The sequence below is a fragment of the Chroicocephalus ridibundus genome, chromosome 1 (genome assembly GCF_963924245.1).
Source record: "Chroicocephalus ridibundus chromosome 1, bChrRid1.1, whole genome shotgun sequence".
NCBI lineage: Eukaryota > Metazoa > Chordata > Aves > Charadriiformes > Laridae > Chroicocephalus > Chroicocephalus ridibundus.
The window spans coordinates 88,109,096-88,128,217 of NC_086284.1; the positions used below are offsets into that span (position 1 = coordinate 88,109,096).

Here is a 19,122-nt window from a genome sequence, read left to right on the forward strand (position 1 = left end):
TACAAGCTGAATGGCTGGGCCCAAAGAGTTGTGGTGAAGGGAGTTAAATCCAGTTGGTGTCCGGTCACAAGTGGTGTTCCCCAGAACTCAACATTGGGGCTGGTTCTCTTTAACAGCTTTATCAATGATCTGGATGAGGGGATTGTGTTCACCCTCAGTAAGTTTGCAGATGACACCAAGCTGGCTGGGAGTGTTGATCTGCTTGAGGGTAGGCAGGCTCTACAGAGGGATCTGGACAAGCTGGCTTGATAGGCCAAGGCCAATGACATGAGGTTCAACAAGGCCAAGAGTCGGGTCCTGCACTTGGGTCACAACAACCCCATGCATCGCTACAGGATTGGGGAAGAGCGTCTGAAAAGCTGCCTGGCAGAAAAGGACCCGGGGGTGTTGGTCAATAACCATCTGAACATGAGCCAGCAGTGTGCCCAGGCGGCCAAGAAGGTCAATAGCATCCTGGCTTGTAACAGGAGTAGTGTGGTAAGCAGGACTAGGGAAGCGATTGTCCCCCTGTTCTTGGCACTGGTGAGGCCCCACCTTGAGTACTGTGTTCAGTTTTGGGCCCCTCGCTACAAGAAAGACGTTGAGGTGATGGAGCATCTCCAAAGGGCAACAAAGCTGGTGAAGAGGCTAGAGCACAAGGAGGAGCAGCTGAGGGAACTGGGGTTGTTTAGCCTGGAAAAAAGGAGGCTGATGGGACACTTTATTTGTTCTCTACAACTATCTGAAAGGAGGTTGTAGCAAGGTGGGGATTGGTCTCTTCCCAAGTAACAAGTGATAGGACGGTGATAGGAAATGGCTTCAAGTTGTGCCAGGGGAGGTTTAGATTAGATATTAACAAAAATTTCCTCACCGAAAGGGTTGTCAAGCACTGGAACCAGCTGCCTAGAGAAGTGGTTGAGTCACTATCCCCGAAGGTATTTAAAAGACAGATAGATGTGGTGCTGAGGGACATGGTTTAGTGGCGGAATTGGCAGTGCTATGTTTACAGTTGTATTTGACCTTAAAGGTCTTTTCCAACCTAATGATTCTATCATATTGTGTTAAAATAGATTGCTCCCCAAAAAAGCAGCAGTTTGGAAATGTCTGAAGAAAGTACAGGAAACCACTTCTAAGTAATCCTGCAGTTACCAAATCTTGAGAGAGAAATTCAATAGTTTTGGGGAGTTAACCTTGGCTGGCTGCCAGACGCCCACCCAGCCACTCTCTCCCTACCCCAGCTCATTGATGGGTTCTGATTTGGCCAGCAGTTGGTCAATTTTGGAGCCAGCGAGAACTGTCTCTGTCCTACATGGTGGGGCAGCCTCTGATCTCTTCTCACAGAGGCTATCTCCCCTCCTACCAAAACGTTGTAATGTAAACCAAATACAGTAAATAAAGAATATAATTTTAGCAGATAAACACAAAACAAAAGAGCTCATAGGAAAAAGGTGAAATTACAGACTCAAAACAAGCAAAATATCATCAAGCGATGGCACTGGTCAGAATAAATTAACAAACCAAAACCAAACACTCCCAAACCCAAATATTTTAGTTCAAACAAAGAGTTCAACTAAGAGCTGTAGTTATGTTATGCAGATTATTAGAACAAATTATGTCCTTCTGGTGTTGCCTTCTAACCACACAAATATTGTTTTCTTACTCTAACACTGCACCGCTTTAGAGTAATCTGTAAGCGCTTTCCTTGTTTCTTCACTGTGTGTTAAAGACAGCAGAGCCTTGCATGGTATGAGGAGGAATCAAAAGCAGATATGTAGTGCAGGCTGTTAATCTCCTAATTTTCATATCAGTTTAAGAGCTACATCTATTATTGGTACGTTTGAAGATGAGCATGGAAAAGGCAATTCCACTCATTACCTAAACTGACTCTGTCCACAACTGCAGAAGGGAGAGAAGCTCCTTTGGCATTGCAATTATATCCATGCTGCATAGATGGAAACAGCTTTGAGCATCTCATCACAAACTGAAGTCTGCACAATATGCAATACCAGCATATGCAACCAAATGTGGAGTTCCAAAAATTGTGTTTCATTGGTAAGGTGATATATTACCAGGCTTAACAGTCAGCTAGTACTCTCTAACGCAAAACTACAGGTAAACACTTAAGTTGCCTTCATGTCTGAGGAAAAAGTCACAGGAGTTGCATAAGAAACCAGAACTCACTGGTATCTTCACATTATGAAATTTTGTAAACTGCAAGTCTGACGTGAAGATAAGGAACTTAAATTATCAATGAATCTTCCCGACTGCGATCTTCCCTTTAGCAGTAACCTCTACTTTCAAGAAGCCTGGGTTAAGAATTCATTTGATTAATGCCTCTCAGTTACAAGAGCAATGGAAACTACAGTTTCACCCTTGATCTTTCCCTGAAAGACTACTGAAAGCAGAAAGGAATATGAGGGATGGGCTTTTGGAATTTACAGAAGGAAAAAAAAAAAAGGGCTAGATACCTGTTTTTTTGTGTTCACTTGCTAGTTCAAGCTCAGAGTGACCACTCTACACCTATGTGTGCTTCACAATGCATTAGTTCAGACCTCTCTAATGCTTGCTGTCCAGATCTGATTTACAGCAAACACTCAAGATCTACATTAATAGTTCAGCCTTTGCCTATTCTATCACTATGAAAATTTCACTAAGCATCTTTCAGTATTTAGCATCTTATCTGAGGCAGAGAAGGGGTCTTAAGTCACCATCGAAACTGATACCTACAGCTATCATCTTTGAGTATCTCCATGCAAGCATTTCTGGAGCCCTTAGCTTTGTCAGCTCTGAACCAATGAACAGAAGTTCTTTTCCACTCCAATTTAGCCAAATTAGCAACACAAGAGGAAAGCTGGAATCCACATCAACAGAGAAAAGACTTAGGAAACCCCTGGGCCTCAAGGGACTAGCTTTGCTATTTTTGAATGCACTCCAATGGGACACTTGTAACTTTTCAACCAGAAGGCCAGGAACTCTGTATCTTGGTTTCTTATTCTATGGAGAAAGGAAATAGAAAGAATCTTCCAGGCTAATGAAGACTTATTATGCAAATAATGTAGTTTTACACAGGTCAATAAGGAAAATATGCAATGACTAATGCTAACAACAAAAGGGCACAGATAGATACTGCCAAGAAATCTTACAAATAGTATGGAAAAACGGAGGTTATAGCTGCTGTTACACCTTGCATATCAAACTAGAAGGGAAAAAGCTACGGTGTACACTGCCACTCTGAAAGAATCGTATTTCACACAGTAAGGGCACATGTGTCTGCAACGGCATCTGTGTGGAATTTAACCATGAGAGGATCCTTTGCTGTGATATGACCACAACTGAAACCTTAACTATTAATAAAGCATACTCTGGAACACATAGATGTAAAATATTTTCACCTACGCAACAATGAGACTAAAAGAAGCCAATGGAAGTGCCTTGCTTGCTGGCATTAGGAAAAGTAGACAGTAAAAAAGAACCACATGTTTTTAAGGTTTGCTAAGATAAGAAAAAAAGGAGCTCAACCTTCCTTCCTATTCAGGAATGCTCTAACTTGACACGTCTTACTATTGAACCTTCTCCCCGACCCATTTATAATTTCTACCATGTGCAGCTTTGTGCTTTCCACAGGAAAGCATATCTCTTATTAAAAATACTAGGGAGAGCCTATAGTATACAAAAATACTAGGGAAAGCATAGAAGTTCATCAGAAGAAACAGTAGGACACCAAACCAGATAAGAGAGTCAGTGAGCAAGAACCTCTCAAAAACATCAGGATCTTAGATTGCACTTCATGTAAAGTAAACCTAAACAACAAAACACTAGTGGCAAACTGCCTGTAAATTAAGCGATATCAGCGTACTACAATATTGTACTATCTTTATTACAACCATCTTTTACTCACAGTTTGTGGGTTGATATCATCTTCTCCCATAGGTTCATCCACAATTTGCTGTCCATTCTGTAAAAAATATACACAGCAAGTTACTAGAAATGATTAATCCAAGTACAGAAATAAATATACTGCAGACATGCTTTTATGGAATGCTATTTTACAGCTCTATTCTCCATATTCTATTAAAAAATAATCACTGAAAGTAAACACAGAATATTGCATATCGCTGGCATGCAATGCCACTCTTGCTTTGGTCCTTATGTATTATCAGACTGGATAAAGTCACAGTAAGGAATACATGAAACCATCTGGCATCAGAAGCCTTACTGCTACACAGCTAGGCATTATCTGCACTGCTACAACTTCTGCAGAAGAGTTAAACCTGATGAAGACTGAACAGCAAAAAGCCACGATAACGAACAGATAAACAAGTTCTTTCTAAGGCCAATATCTTATGTAGCAACAATCAGTTCTTACTCTACCACGACTACCTCAAGAACATTTATAACTACAGTATAGCCTTATAAAAATCTACAAACGCGATGCTCATTTTATTATCCAACATTTGCAGCTTTCTGTACTTGTCTAAGGACCATTCTAAAAAGCCACACAGGAATAGGCTTTTGAATTTGAAATTTAGCTATACAAGTTAAAAGCTTAAATACCTCGTTGGTCAACAAATGCTTTCTTTTTCTTGTCAGCGATACTATAATTGGAGAATCTCTAAGAGACGTTTTTCCCAGAAAGACTTAGAATGACCTTGCTTACACAACAAGCACGAATATTAGCAAGTTGTAAGAAAAAAAAAATATGTATTTCCTAAGTTATTGTGCAGGTTATCACCCAGGGCATTAAGTCTTAGTTTGGTCCTAAAGTTTAACAGCAATTCAATATGATTTTAGAAATAAATTAAAAATGGTTACATTTTCCATTACCACTGGAGGCAAAATTTAAGTTAATTTGTGCATTGTTTCCCTAGAGAATGTAAGGCCTAATTAATCTATTTTTTATGAACTTAATTTACTTCAAATAAAGTTAAATGCATGTATGGATATATATTTTCTAGATGTTGGAAAGGTAATAAAAGCTGCTTAGAGAGTCCAAAATTTTAGCTTCATTCTATGCTTTCCTTCCCACAGTTCAGTTTTTCAGCAGACTTCTTGTGTGGAACCTTCCTAACATTTTTTTTATATGAAGTGACAGATTAAATCCTAACAACTTATGAACTCTAACTTTCAAGTAGTGCAAACACATTGAATGTTAAATCTCAGATGATTACTGGGTCTCTAACAAGTTTTCTCCTGAGCATTTTTTTGCCACTGGATAAAGGCTCCAGTATGAAAATTATGGATTGCCCAAATATGACACAGGCCTTTTTTTTAAGGGGACAGGGAGGGAAAGAAAATTCAGCTTCTGATTATGTCTTCGGTGCAGAGTTCTGGCACATGGTAACAGTGCCATTTTCTCATCTTAAGTGGCTTCAGAAATATATACTAGAGACTTCTAGTACGACTCCAGTCTACTCTAGAAGTCATCTTTCCACAAGGGAGGACTAGTAAGAGATCAGCTTCACATGTTATAGGTTCCTACACAGGTGCATATAATCCTTATAAGCAGTCTCAGTGAAGGGGAGTCAGTATTATGCCTTCTAGTTGTACAACTAAGTGTAATTTGATAAGATGATGCTCCAAAAAGCCTGAATTCCCCTCACTGTACCATGTTTTACTTACAGTGTACAAGCAGTGAATATTGTACTATCCTTATGATACATAAAAAGCTGAAATTATCAATAGAAGACCATAAAAATACCAGCTTAGCTAAGTAACAGAAATGAGTGGTTTTAATAAAGCCTGTTTACAAGGAAGCATATTGTGTATACATATATCATTACCATCAAGGCTACAAGTCACATAACTTCCGTTTTCTCAAATCTATGCCATATATTTAAATTAAATTAACATTTGTGTTTTAGCTACACATGTCTATATTCTGTTCATGCTACAAGATAGCTTCCAAAGGATCTCATCGATAGGAAAAAATAAGACCAAAAGCAGTAGAACAAACAAGACAACCGACTTTAGCTGGAAAGGAGGAGTCTATAATGTCCTAACAACTAATGATGGCTAAACTCTGGGGCCTAAAATAGGGCAATTTGCGTATCAAAGCCATGTGCTCTAAACTGACTCCACATGCAGATTTTCAGAAATGATTCCTGCTACAACAATCATTCCACTGAATAATAATGTACCTTAACTGCAGATTAAGTACGATTTTCCTACACAGTAAACTTTAAGATTTCACGCTTACTATCTGAAGGCAACTGAAACATAGTTGAAGGTGGAACACACCACCAGAAGCCTCTCTTTGAAGACAAAAGGCGAGATCATCCTCTGTTTTAAAAAGGATCTAATCTTTAACCTCAATGACTTCTTAACATTTTATCAGTCTATGAGAAAAAAAACACAGCAAACTTTTGCAACACAAATGAACTGTTTTGTACAATCTGGTTTTCCTGTTTAATCCCGAATTGCTTTCAGTTACTTTTCAGCTGAATTCAAGCACTGCATTCCAAACACACTTATTGGAACTAGGAACAAACTCACCAAATCAGCATGTGCACTATGCGGTCGTGTCTGAGCCAGATCACTGGATTAACAGGATCTTTTTAAATAGGTCTACCCAAGCAATGATTATGCTAAAGGAATCACTGGATGGTAGAACCAGTTTTTCTCAGAACAGCCTGAGCCATGTAAGGTAAAGAAGAATATGTACATATGATTTATGGTTTGCTGGTATGTGATACTATTAAATAGAAAGCAGCTGTGTGTTCAGAAGCTCTACAAAGCGTACTGCCTTCCTTATGAGTTAAAATGTAAAGCCAAAAGGTTCCTATCGGAAGTGGCAATATATAAACCACTGTGGAGCGCAGAGGTCAGCAGCATGCTTAAGAGGTGAACGAATGAAATAGGTTCCATTTTGCCGGGTGTAGACCCACTCTAGTATTTAACTAGAACTAAGGACATGTCTCAATGACATAACAGATTGGGACTAGATATAATAGTCTGATTAATACAGAATAAGAGAAGGCTGAATATATCTTTCGCTTGTACAGATTGATCTAATTCAAAAGACAGAGGCTTTTATTGTTCTTCAGCTGCGTTCCTCCTATAGTGGGACACTAAGCAAGCAGAATAGATCAAAGATCTGGTTATTTCCAGTACTCTGGCTCCAAAAGTAGAACATATTTCAGATGACAGCACAAGAGAACTGTAAGAAAAATAACAGAAAAGGTCCACAGAAAGGTTCTGCTTACACCTAAACACACACACTAGCAATCAATTTACGCCAAGAAAGGAGGATGCGTGTTCCTTATAAAGGTAACCTACAAAACGCTTTTCCAATTCACTCAAATTCCATTTCCTATTGTTTTCTAGTGGAAGCAGTGATGTTAAGTTAGCTGTAACTTTCACTCCCAAAAGCTTTTAAACCTATTGCCACATTTCACTAAATTGGCAGAAACGAGTACTTAAACACAGTTGGGTTTCAGCAGTTTTCCTGAAGACAAACGGACAGGAAGACAAAAGAGATCCTATAGCTTCCCTAACTAAGCACAAAGAAGAGAAACATCAGGGAATCTGCATCAGGCAGCTGATACATGAATATAAACTCACAGAACCTCTTGCACAAAAGTCAATCAACTGCAAAACAGGAAATCAACCATCAATATTTCTAGCAATCAAAAATTACAGGTTTAAACCCTCTGAACTCTAAGGATATAATCAAGTACTTGATTTTCCTGGCAAAAAGACAGTTGAAAGGCCGCTTTTTTTTTTTTTTAAATTCAGATTATTTCACTTCTTGACCAGTAACGCACACTCATAAATAACTGCACTGAAAGGGACCGTGAGGTAGTAGGTAATAGTGTATGTCAGGGTATTGGTATTGAGAAAATATAATCATACTAAATCCTTTGTAAGAAAGAAGTACATCAAGAAATGTAGCCCACATCCCACCCACAATCATTTAACTACTTTTTGTGAAGCAGGGAATATCCTGCACTCTACACACTACAACTACATATCGATCTACAGTCTCAATGTCACTTTATTTATTTATTTTATTTTTGTTCCAACATTTACTGAAAGAGATCCAATCATCTGAGAAGTCTGGCAAAATTGTACTACCTTGGGCATCCGCACAATAAACCTAATGCTATTCCCATCTATCCTTCTGATTAGCACTGGACCCACATGGGTAATCTTATATGTAAAATACACCATCTAGCATCCATAATAGCAATTTGAACTTACCAATTTGGTGCAGAATATCTTATTCTATAATAATGTCAGGTACTCATCGTACCCATCACACAGCTTTTTTTACAGGTATCCAAACCATATTAATTGAAATATTAAGTGGACAAATCATAATGTTTCCTGTAGTACTCATTTTTTTCTTATTTTTCGCCATTAGTATCATAGAATGGTTAGAGTTGGAAGGGACCTTAAAGATCATCTAGTTCCAACCCTGCTGCCATGGGCAGGGACACCTCCCACTAGACCAGGTTGCTCAAACCTGGTCTTGTTTCATCAATACTATTACAGATTGTATACGCTTAAGTTTTTAGATTTAGTCTCTCCATTCTCACATTCTGTTTGCAAACAAAGTTCTGCTAATTTAGACTTACCTTGCTGAACTTTAGTCCCTTCCTACAGTTTAATAGAATTTTTTTCTGAAGGACATAATTTTGTCCCCAAAGCTTCTTCGATATTAGACACCACTAAATATCTTCTGCCAGCCCCAAAACATCTCTGTTTTGTATTTAGACTATTGCTAGACTATTTTGGGATGTTTAAGTAGCCTCTCTGCCAAATATTTTAACTTTTTTTTTCCCCCGACTATGTTTGTCAGTTATTTTAAAACCCCTTATGAAATTGATACCAGTTATAGCTTTTGGCATAATTCTTCCTCCATTAACCTCAAGATTTCCTAATTATTAATACTAGGCTTGAGCATAAAAGTTAGTAAACAGTCTTTACACTATTAACAGAGTTCAGTATATTATATAACTATTGACTTTTTCATGTGATTGGTGCCTTTTAGCAGAACTATAGCCCCCCCAATTAAGATATAATTAAAAAAAAGTGTTATATTCTTAGACTTAACAATTGGACAAATCACGAATTACAAACTGTGTATCAGTGGAAGACAATGTTTTGGGTACACAAATAAGCAGACAAGATAAAACGTCTGAATCACACCATTTAAAAATCATTATCCAGAAGTTTTAACATGCCAATGAGTAACATAGGCAATGATTTAACTATGCTTTGGAATTATAATTTAAATAAATTACCTGGATAAGTCTGAAGTTTCTCCCAGGTAATTCCTAGGTTTTGGCTACCAAAACTTCCAGACTTACCCAACAACTTTTAGACACAGTTACGGCATTATTAAAAAACTTGGTTTCCCCCTTTAAGCCTTCTGAAAGAAAGTTTAGAATACCAAAAATAAGTATTTCAAAATGCACAAGACCTTTCAGTATTTTCTATTATTTAGTCATTAAAACACTGGCCATATATAGATCTGAGCACTTACACTCAAGGGACTCTCAACTGACAGATAAAGTTTAAGAACCGTGTGATGCTTCAATTGAGTAAAGCTGTAACAACGCTTCTGGCTTGTTTCAAAGCAGCACAGAACACAGTTTACCACTGAAACATTCATAACAAATTTGCTGTTAGCAACACAAGGCACTGTGTGGAACTACGTTCAGCAAGAGCCTTTCAAACTGTACACACTCAAACTTGCTATTCTAAGCAGCAATGAGCTACCCTGAGAAAAAATTTGTGGGTCCGCAGAAAAATAGTTGAAAATAGACTGATAGGACCTTGAGAGGTCATTCAATCTATCTCAGTGCACCAAGGCATGATCAGCTATTCCTACAACATTGCTCACAAGACGTTGATGTCTAACCCCTTCTTAAACCTTCAGTAATGGAGTTTTCACAATCTATTCCAGTGCTTAACTAAAATATAAGGCTTTAATAGGATATGAATTAATGACTTGTGCCCAAACTCCTGAGCTGTGAAGTCACACAGATCCAAAGCACTTACCTAAATCCTGACCTGATTAAAACTTATTATATGTAAGTAGCAGAAGTGAGCTATCATCTTAGACCTCTTTAGCTGTTCTCTCATAGCATATATTCAATACATTTTGCATATACTATGTTAAAAACAGTACACACAAGTTTTAAAAACTCCTTAGTTTTTTTTTTAATCAAACAAAACCCTAAAGATATGAGTCTTTATTTTTATGAAACAAAATTACTGCAATTATTTCTTTTATATAAACATTCTTACTTCATGTTCTATTAATTCCACATAATTTATTCTAAACTTTATTGACTAAGGTGACTGACTTCTTCCTTTGCTGAGTATTAAAAGAAACAGCAGGACATTGAGACTTGCCTCTCTGTAGACAATCAGCCTCAGATACAAGCCATTAACATGCAGATCATTTAGATATAAAGCCAAACTTCCTTAAGTCAGGATACTTGGGCAACTTTAACTATGTGATTTCGTAAACCCTATCTACTTTACACTACCGCCTTCTTATCTAATATGACTCAAGAGTATAGTTTAACAATACAGAAAAGCAGACCCCTTTCCTCCACTGCAATGCCTTCCTTGGCATTGGCATGCGTCCAGCCCTGTGCCAAGTCATGTCAGAAAAGGAAACTAAAAAAAAAAAAAAGTTTGCAGCTCCCAGTGAGTTTAATTCTCTGAATTAACTCAGCTTGAAGTCAGACAAGTGCCACGGCATTATCCAAGATGCCAGACATACAGTATTATAAAATCTTTGTCCAAGCCAACCACTTTATGTAGCTAAAACAAGCTCCAAATCATGTATGTTCATTTGTTCAGGAAAAAAAAAAAAAGGACAGGGAAGTGAAATCTTCATCTAGTTCCCTACCTGTATGGGTGGTAAATTATTACACTTAACACATCAAAACAGAACAAAACCCACACCCTATTCTCTGTTCATCTGCCCCAAAGAGGAAGAAATCCACGTGTAAAAATCACTTACTTCAATATATCCAACCATTGCTGCACATATGAAAATAAAAGAAATTCCTCCTCTGCTCACACACGTTATCCTAAGGGTGACTCTAGCACCTGATAGTATACAAATCTTATCACCAGGACTGTATTTGCACAAGAAGGCAAGTATGCTTCAGCTTCACCACCTCCTGCAATCCCAGGCCCACTGAAGTGCCCCACGCCTGCCTGGGCTCCTTCCAAAGGGACCTGGGATACAGACATGGCAGCACATGCCAGGTCCTTACCCCATGAGTCAGGGGGCAGCCAACCAGCACAGCAAGGCTGCGTGCTGCAACTCCTTACAACGCAGACACCAGTTTCTTAGAATCTCTTCCCATGATAAATTACAAAGGTTTAAATTTAATATTGAAGTCAACTAAAACATTACTTGTTTATGCTCATTTTGTCATTTAGCTGTTTTAATAAATTCTACTAAAAGAGAAACTAAGCTATGGAACAACTTCACTATTTCCTAAAATTCAGGATTGACAAGGTGACTATACAACAAATGCCAACTGCTGGAAGACAGGAGGAGAAAGACTCCCCATTAAATGAAAAAAAAAATATTCTAACATGCAAGTCCAAGTTTAACAGTAAGTAATTCTGGTGATCATGTAATGTAAGGAATAATAGAAATAATATTCATCACGATCTGTTTACATCCTGAAACCACCACCTTTTAAGCCTACAGGACAAAGAAGATTTTACTTTTCAAAGCTATGTTTTGCTAGACATTTAAAATCTCAACAAACCATTACTTCACATCTTCTCTTAAACTTGAGCATGAAGTGTTCCAATAAATTAATGATTTAAATTAAATGTTAAATGAAAAGTTAATTAGTTTAATTTAACCTTAGAAGTTGTGTCAGAAAACAGACCTAGACAATAATAATGTATTTAGAAGACACATACTACTTTTTACACAACTGAACTGCTTCACTCAATAAATAATAATAATAATAAAAAAAGCAGCACATTTCCTCCAAAAAGAGTTAAGTGGAGCTTTAAGCGTACCACAGGGGGTTCCTTGCATCAAAGGCAACATATGGTAACTGTTACTGATAAGAATGAGCTAGCAGTAACTTTGTGGTTGAGCCACTGTAGTAGGTCCCTGGAAACCAGAGTTCATCTCCTAGCTCTAGAACAGACCCCATGAATTATGCTAGATGGAGCCTCATTCTCCCATCTGTTACACAGCATTTCCCCCCCACCCCCCGCCCCGATATCCAATGGGTGAGGCATCTAATCTTATTTCAGAGAATAAGGAGAGAATAGGTAGCACAGTACCATGCATGCAAGCACATTGCACAATACTCACAGTAAAACTCCACAAAGAGATTCTAACTTCTACAGTTTTACTGATTAAATTATTCCCCTCTTGGAAGTCACCAAGGTTGAAAAAGCAATTGCAATGTTTTAATCTTGTCTGAAAAACTGCTTAACATTTCCATTACTGGAATACCCTATGATTTAAAAAAAAAAAAAAAAAAAAAAAAGGAAAAAGGCAAAAAAAAACACCCAAGCCCAAAGGCCACAAAAAACACAACCCCAAAACTGATATCTTGAATGAGTCCTTAAAGCTTATAAATCTGACAACTCCCAAGATCAATCAACTTATAAAGCTAACATTTTTGATGTGCAGAAATAATTGAACGCCCACCTTAGTTTATGTAATCAGTGTGAATTTAAGTCGAGCATTTCAAATGACGAACCAGTACTGTTAGTGTGACAGATCACAATGAATTCAAAGACAACAGACATGTTGTCAGTCTGCTTACATCTACTTTGTGTTAGATGTCCCAGCCCTGGTGAGAAACATTACGTACACTGTAACAAACAAAACAATTACAAGCTAAGAACTGCCAAGATCATAAAAAAACCGTAATGGAACAATTCAAATGGTCAAACTCAACACCTTCTATGAGGAAACCAAGAGCTGTGAAGTGCAAACAATACTGCAGGAAGGTACTGAATTCAGCAGAGTAAAGTGCCTGCCCCCTCCTGCCCCACACCCAGACGACAGCAGGACATCAGTACTATATCACATAGTAGGAATGCATTAATTAAACAACAGTACAGGTAAAATTGTACCATGAAGGATCTGAAAAGGTGAAGAAAAAAACCCCACATACTTAAACATCTTTCACACAGATGATGTGTTTCTCAAGACAGTATTTACATATATATAACACCTGCTATCTGTCTCTATCACAGTAGTTTGTGGAATACAGGGTATACTACTTATTTAGATGAGGATTAAATTGCCAATTGCCACTTTGAAGCGTAACAAAATGTCACGCCACAAATCTGCAAAAAAACCCAGACTTCAGAATGCACTGTATTGACCACAGGTATGTACTACAAGCGATAGCAGAGTGCTGCAGAGAATTCTGCCTATATCAGAGAGATGATGGGTAGTCTTCAAAATCTACACAGACCAGTCCTTTTAGGTGATTCCACTTCAGCTTTGAATTGTTTACCTGTGTTGGCTATACAAGAAATGACTGTAACTATAGCCTTTGTTCCTGTGGAGCATAAGTACAACACTGATTACACAGACTAGTACAGAATGTAAAGAGACAATTGCAACCACAGCTAACGGCTTCAGATGGCAAGACATCTGACGAATTTCAGATTCCACACCAGAAGTATACATTGACACAGAGAATGTCACACTGACATCAGAATGGAATTACAAAGCAAAAATTACATTACACCAGATTCTTTAAAGCATCGGCATGACCGTTAAATGCTAGCACCCCTTGTCTCATGTAAGGTTCAAATAATTCTGGATACAGAAGATAAAACAAGGAATTCTGCGAAAGAAGATTCATACTATCTATTCAGATACCTAAATAAGTGATCATAAATCCCCGGTGAAGAGCAGTGGAAAAAACTGAACTTTCTCCACAGCCAATTTAGAGCACCTAAATTAAAACTCCTAAAGATAGAATGCACAAATGCTTCCCAGAAAGTCTAGCAAATGGCATCTCCTTATGATGGCCAGCTCCTTCAGTGTACTGGTGTCCAAAATTTGGCTGCCATAACTGTATTCATTCTCCTCCAGTCAACACTAATATGCAAAGCTGGATATACAGATCAAAGCATCAGGCTAGTTATTCAGGCATTCAAAAAAAACATCAAATCATCAATACTTAATTTGCTTGAAAGCAGATGACTTGAAATAACAAGCACATTCTCACCATGAAAAACAAACCTATACTTGTTATAAATCTTGAGCAGATCCTGAGTCAATAACAGACAGCATCATTCCACAGGATTTAAAGGTGTTGTGATTTAAAAGATAAAACTTTAAAAATAAAACAAAACCACACATTACACTATATATGCTATTTTTAATATAATTTGTCTAACAACTTCACACATTGAAAAAGCTGTCAGAGATGCAATGTAGATCACTGACCTATTTGTACCTGCAGAAACAGAAGTCCTGCAACTGATCTCTGAAAACTATAAATCCATATTTTATCTGAAGAAATTTGCTTGCATTATTTCTTAAAAAGGACCATGTTCTTTCTACAGATCTGCTGTCCTGTTACAGCAGCTGTTGATGGTTAACTATACTGTCTTCCAAAGTAATGCTAGTTAAAGACATTCTATTCCTCCTACTAGGATTTGCTCACACACCACAGCAAATCACCTCCTCGGTGGTACCAGTAGAAAACCAATACAGGACTGCACTGGGAAACAAATAAAAAAAAAATTAATACAACTCAGAGAGTTGTTAAGACAAGGAAAGTGTCTGAGCCAAGTTTTAAAGCTCAATAATTTGTAATTCCATGCAGATAACACAGTGTTACACAAACTGTGTCAGCAAATCTGAGAGGTTAGCGGGAACTCTTTACCTCACTCAGTATTACAGCTAAAGACATCATTACTATCAAACTATGACTGAAATCACAATGAGTTTCCAGGTGGATGTAAAAAAATATTTTTGCCCAAGGACACTTTTGCAGGATAGGGTCTGTAATTAAGATATTGCTATGCTACAGATAAACACAACTTATGCAAACTGAAAACATAAGTTATGTATTTAGGTAATTTGTTTATGTATTTGACTGAAACTTATCAATTTTTACTAAAACCTTTCTTAAAGACTCATTTCAGGTAAGCAACCTTTCTAAGTCTACCTTTTTCCTTTTGAGGGTCATCTGAGAAGCTTTTACAGGTGCAGTCTGGTCTTTTCAAGAACAGAGTGTTTATTCTAGACTAGGGCCTTAGAGAGCAAACCTGTCAATTCATTGCCGTTGCATGTTTTGTTAGTGGTCCTAGAAAAATTTTTGGTGATAAACTGCTGTTGACTCATGTCAATGTGTTTAATAATTTTTCTTAGGAAGAGCTGAAATACACTTGTTTCAAGGAGTTCATGGCAGCAGTTTAAAAATAAGTCATGTCCGAAATACACTAAAACAAGTAACAAAATCATACACCTACATACATTTCAAATAACGTAATCTATTTTGCTACCTTTCCATCATATATACCATTATTGAAGTTATGTAGACTACATGCAGTGAGCATGGAAGACTAAAGTAACAGTTAAGATCTTTTCTCTAAACCTTAGTCTAAGTGGTCTTGCAGAAACATCTCCCCTACCACCTTCTCCCCTGCCCCCAAGCATCACACTACTATTGTAGTTACTCATCATTAAAAAAACCCCAAAACATAAATCATCTAAGATCACTTCAGAAGTCAGTGAATAACTGGCAAGAATTTAAAAGTAACTACAGTAACTGGCAAGAATTTAAAAGACAGGTCTGCCTGTCAGATCAGAACTGCAGATTCTTCTTACTCCCAGAGATGCAGTCACTTCAAGCAGAAGGAAGACAAAACAAACATAAGAGGACAAATACTTCTGATACTGCGGAAACTTTGCATTGGTCTCTCTCTCTCTTTGGTCCGCTCACTCAGGACTAAGTCCTAACCTTGCCACTAATTGTTGTGAGCTGGCCCAAGTCCATACCGTTCAAGATCAGCATCACTTGAAGCAGCCTGGCTGCATATCAGCTGGAGCAGATTCAGGTAGAAGCTGCACTGTCAGAGGCAGCTCTTCCTTTTCAGATGGGAGCCTGGTCGCAAAGTAGCACATGCATGGTGGGCTACTAGGCAATCGCGGAGCAAGCACGACTGGCTGTGTCGGTGTAGTGTTTACACAGATCCAAACCAACAGAGTAGTACCACCCTAGGAAAAAAAATGAAAATAACCGAAGCCACCTATGGCCTCGGTGAATCTAATTTCCAGCCGCTCTCATTATCTCAGCGTAGGAAAGCCGATACCCGTCCCGCCTCCCAGGACGGCAAGCACAAGGCGAACTCCCCGCTACCGACAGCGGGAAAACCAGACTGCGCGGCATCTCGGGGATGTTCCCATCAGCGCCGCCAAGCACAAAGCTTCACCCATGCGAAACGTCCCTGCGGTTTCCCAAACGCTTGCGAAACTGCGGAGACAACCCCATCCTGCCTAGATAAGGGGGCAGCGGCACCCGGGCGGGGACGGTCCCTCTGCCGCCGCAGGGGGAGCAGCGGCAAGGCGAGGGCACCGGGCAAGGTGAGGGCAGGCCCCTGTTCGCCCCCTCCCCTCCCCAGGCCGCGCTTGCGGAGGCGGCGGGGCCGCCCCGGGAAGGGAAACTCGCCGTGACAGTAACCAGACACCGCGCTGGAACAAAAGCGCCCGAGTCGGCCGCCGCCGCAGAAGCAGGTTACTCCCACCCGGGGAAAAGGGGGGCGGAAGGGGAGGGAGCCAGCCCAGTCCCGTGAAACACGCCCCGAGCCCCGGCGCGGGGAAGACCCGGCCGGTCCCGGCCGTGAGTCAGTGCCCCGCAGAGGAAGCGGCGCGCAGGGGCCGGCCGGGCGGCAGCGCCAGCACTCACCCCCCCACCCCCCCGCGCCGGCTGCCCGCCCCACCGGCCGGCCCGCGGACTCCGCGCCCCGTCCCCCCCCAACCCGGGCCGCTGCCCCTCCAGCCCCGCAGCCTCGGCGCTGCCCTCCCCGAGCGCCCGCGAGGGGAAACTCTGTCCGTCCCCTGACCGGCGGCGGCGGCGGCAGCGCGAGTGCCGTTCCCTCCTCACAACTTTCCCCACAACACCACCACGGCCCCCCGCCCCGTACCTCGGTGCTGCTCTCGGCCGTGCTCTCCACAGCCATCTTCTGCCAAGGGTCCGCCAGCTGCGCCAGGGGCATCTTCCCCGCCCGGCTCCCACAGCCTCCGCGCTCCGCTTTCCCGCACCCCGGCGGCGAGGCGGGGGCGGCGAGGCAGGCAACGAGCCCTCCCGGAGGGCGCGGGACACCCCGGCTGGCTCTAGCAGCAACAGCGGTGGCTCCTGCGGCGACTACTGCCCGCTGCTGCTGCCGCCGTCCGTCCGCCCGCTCGTCCCGCCCCCTCCCCGCTGCCAGGCGGAGCCGCGCTTCCACCCTCCCCCCGGCCCGCCGCTCGGGCCCGGCTTCCGCTCACAACATGGCGCCCGGCCCCTACCTGCCCGGCCAACGGCGCCTGCGCGCCCCACCGCCGGGCGGGCCCTCCGCCGCCCCAGCCCTCGCCGCCCGCAGGTGGCGGGGGGGGGCGGCCCGCCGGGCCCAAGCGAGCCGCGCCGCGGAGGAGAGGCGGGAGCGCGGCGCTGCGGGAGGTCCGGGCAGGAGCGGGTCAGTGGCGGGTGCGGCCACGCTGTCGCCCCTGGCCGGCGGGCGGCTGGGCCGGTGTGGGGGCTCCCGGGGCGTGAGGCCCGTCCGTACCGTGCGGCCTCGGTCGGTTTTTGCCCAGCGGGCAGGCCGGCTGGGCTGAAGCGGCTGTGTGAGGGGGGTTTCCCCCTCGGCGCTGCCGTTGCGGGGTTCGGTCAGGCCAGACCCAGGGGAGAGGGGGGCTGTTAGAAACACGTTGTGAAGGTCGAACGGGGCCCGGGGCTGCCGCTGCTCAGGCAAATGAGGTGGTGGCAGACGGGGGGGGGGGAATGGGAGAGATGAAGAAGTTTGTTCACATCAACAGAAGAGCGGGTGGAGAAGTTGGGCAGCAAGTGAGGATGGGGTGGAAGACGGAGTGTCGTGCGGGATATCATTAGGCAAAGAGGGAAAGGAATTAAGATGCAGGAATTTGTTTTTATAGCAATGCCATTTAAGTAGTGGTTGGGCTTGCATGAGTAAGAGTTGCCTTGAAGCGGGAAAGTCATACTTCTGCAGGCCAAGAGACGCGAACATAAAGCTGTCAAAAAAACCCCACAGGTTCTGAAAACAGCCCTTATTTTACTTTTTATCCTCAGCTGTTAGCTAGTACACAAACAGCTGACTTAAACTGAGATCCACAAACGTATGTGGTCTTACATAGTTCTCTTAAAACGTTAAGCACTGTAATAAACACCCATCCGTTAGCAACGTCGGATGGCTTGGCTGATGTAGAAGAATCCTTGAAACATTAGATCAGCAACTGAAGATGGGTACTGGTGTCAGACATCTCGCTGCCAAAGCCAAATGTTTCAGAACTGTGTTTGAGAAGGCCACGTTGTTTTCAACAGCCCCCACTGTCCAGAAGCATTTCTAGGTTTTTACAGGTCACATACTTGGTTCCATCCTTGGTAAAAGTTAACATTCTTTAAACATTTGGAGGTTTTTTTGGGGGTGGGAGGAATGGCAAGAGTGCTAGTAATTAAAAATGTGTGTGTGCATGCACACACTACTGTGATGAGCACAGGCTACTTCTGTTTCTGCTTGGTAGCGTTTTTGATCCCACTTTATACTCATGTAAGCATAAATATCTATCTACAAAGAGGTACAAAGGAGTGGATAGGCAGTTGCTCATAATGAATCAGACTTCAGCTGGTACTTCAGCGACTTCCATATCTGGAGTAAAAGGTCATAGTTGAATGATCCCTTGAAGCCATCACCACTGCCAGGAGAAGCAGCTGTGCCCTCCCCTTGCTCTCTGCTGTTCAATTTAGCCCTTGCATCAGCCTCTCTTTTGAAGTGGTGCAATTGCTGGTGCTGCCACGTGGTGAGTTAGACTGGGGAATAGGTCTACCTCAAAACTAACCCTATCCTTTTTACCTTCTGTCGGCCTCAAAAAAAACCCCCACCGACCAACCCTATCAAAGTTTGAGTTAAAGGTTGAAGAGAGGTCAGGACTGCTTCCTTCAAAACGGG

General features: G+C 41.6%; 1 protein-coding gene across 2 annotated transcripts in view; it reads right to left on the reverse strand.

The window, feature by feature from the left end:
- The window catches only part of RPS6KA3 (ribosomal protein S6 kinase A3), an 82,640-nt gene extending 65,213 nt beyond the window's left edge, over positions 1–17,427 (reverse strand). Inside the window, exons 1-2 of one of the 2 annotated variants that reach the window (XM_063342899.1) lie at positions 17,104–17,427; positions 3,878–3,934 (exon numbers count right to left, since the gene is read on the reverse strand). In XM_063342899.1, the coding sequence (XP_063198969.1) occupies positions 3,878–3,934; positions 17,104–17,175 (129 nt within the window). In that variant the 5' untranslated portion in view covers positions 17,176–17,427. The remainder of the gene's footprint in view (positions 1–3,877; positions 3,935–17,103) is intronic. The other variant, XM_063342891.1, reaches the window with a different exon arrangement.
- Between the last annotated feature and the right edge of the window lie 1,695 nt (positions 17,428–19,122).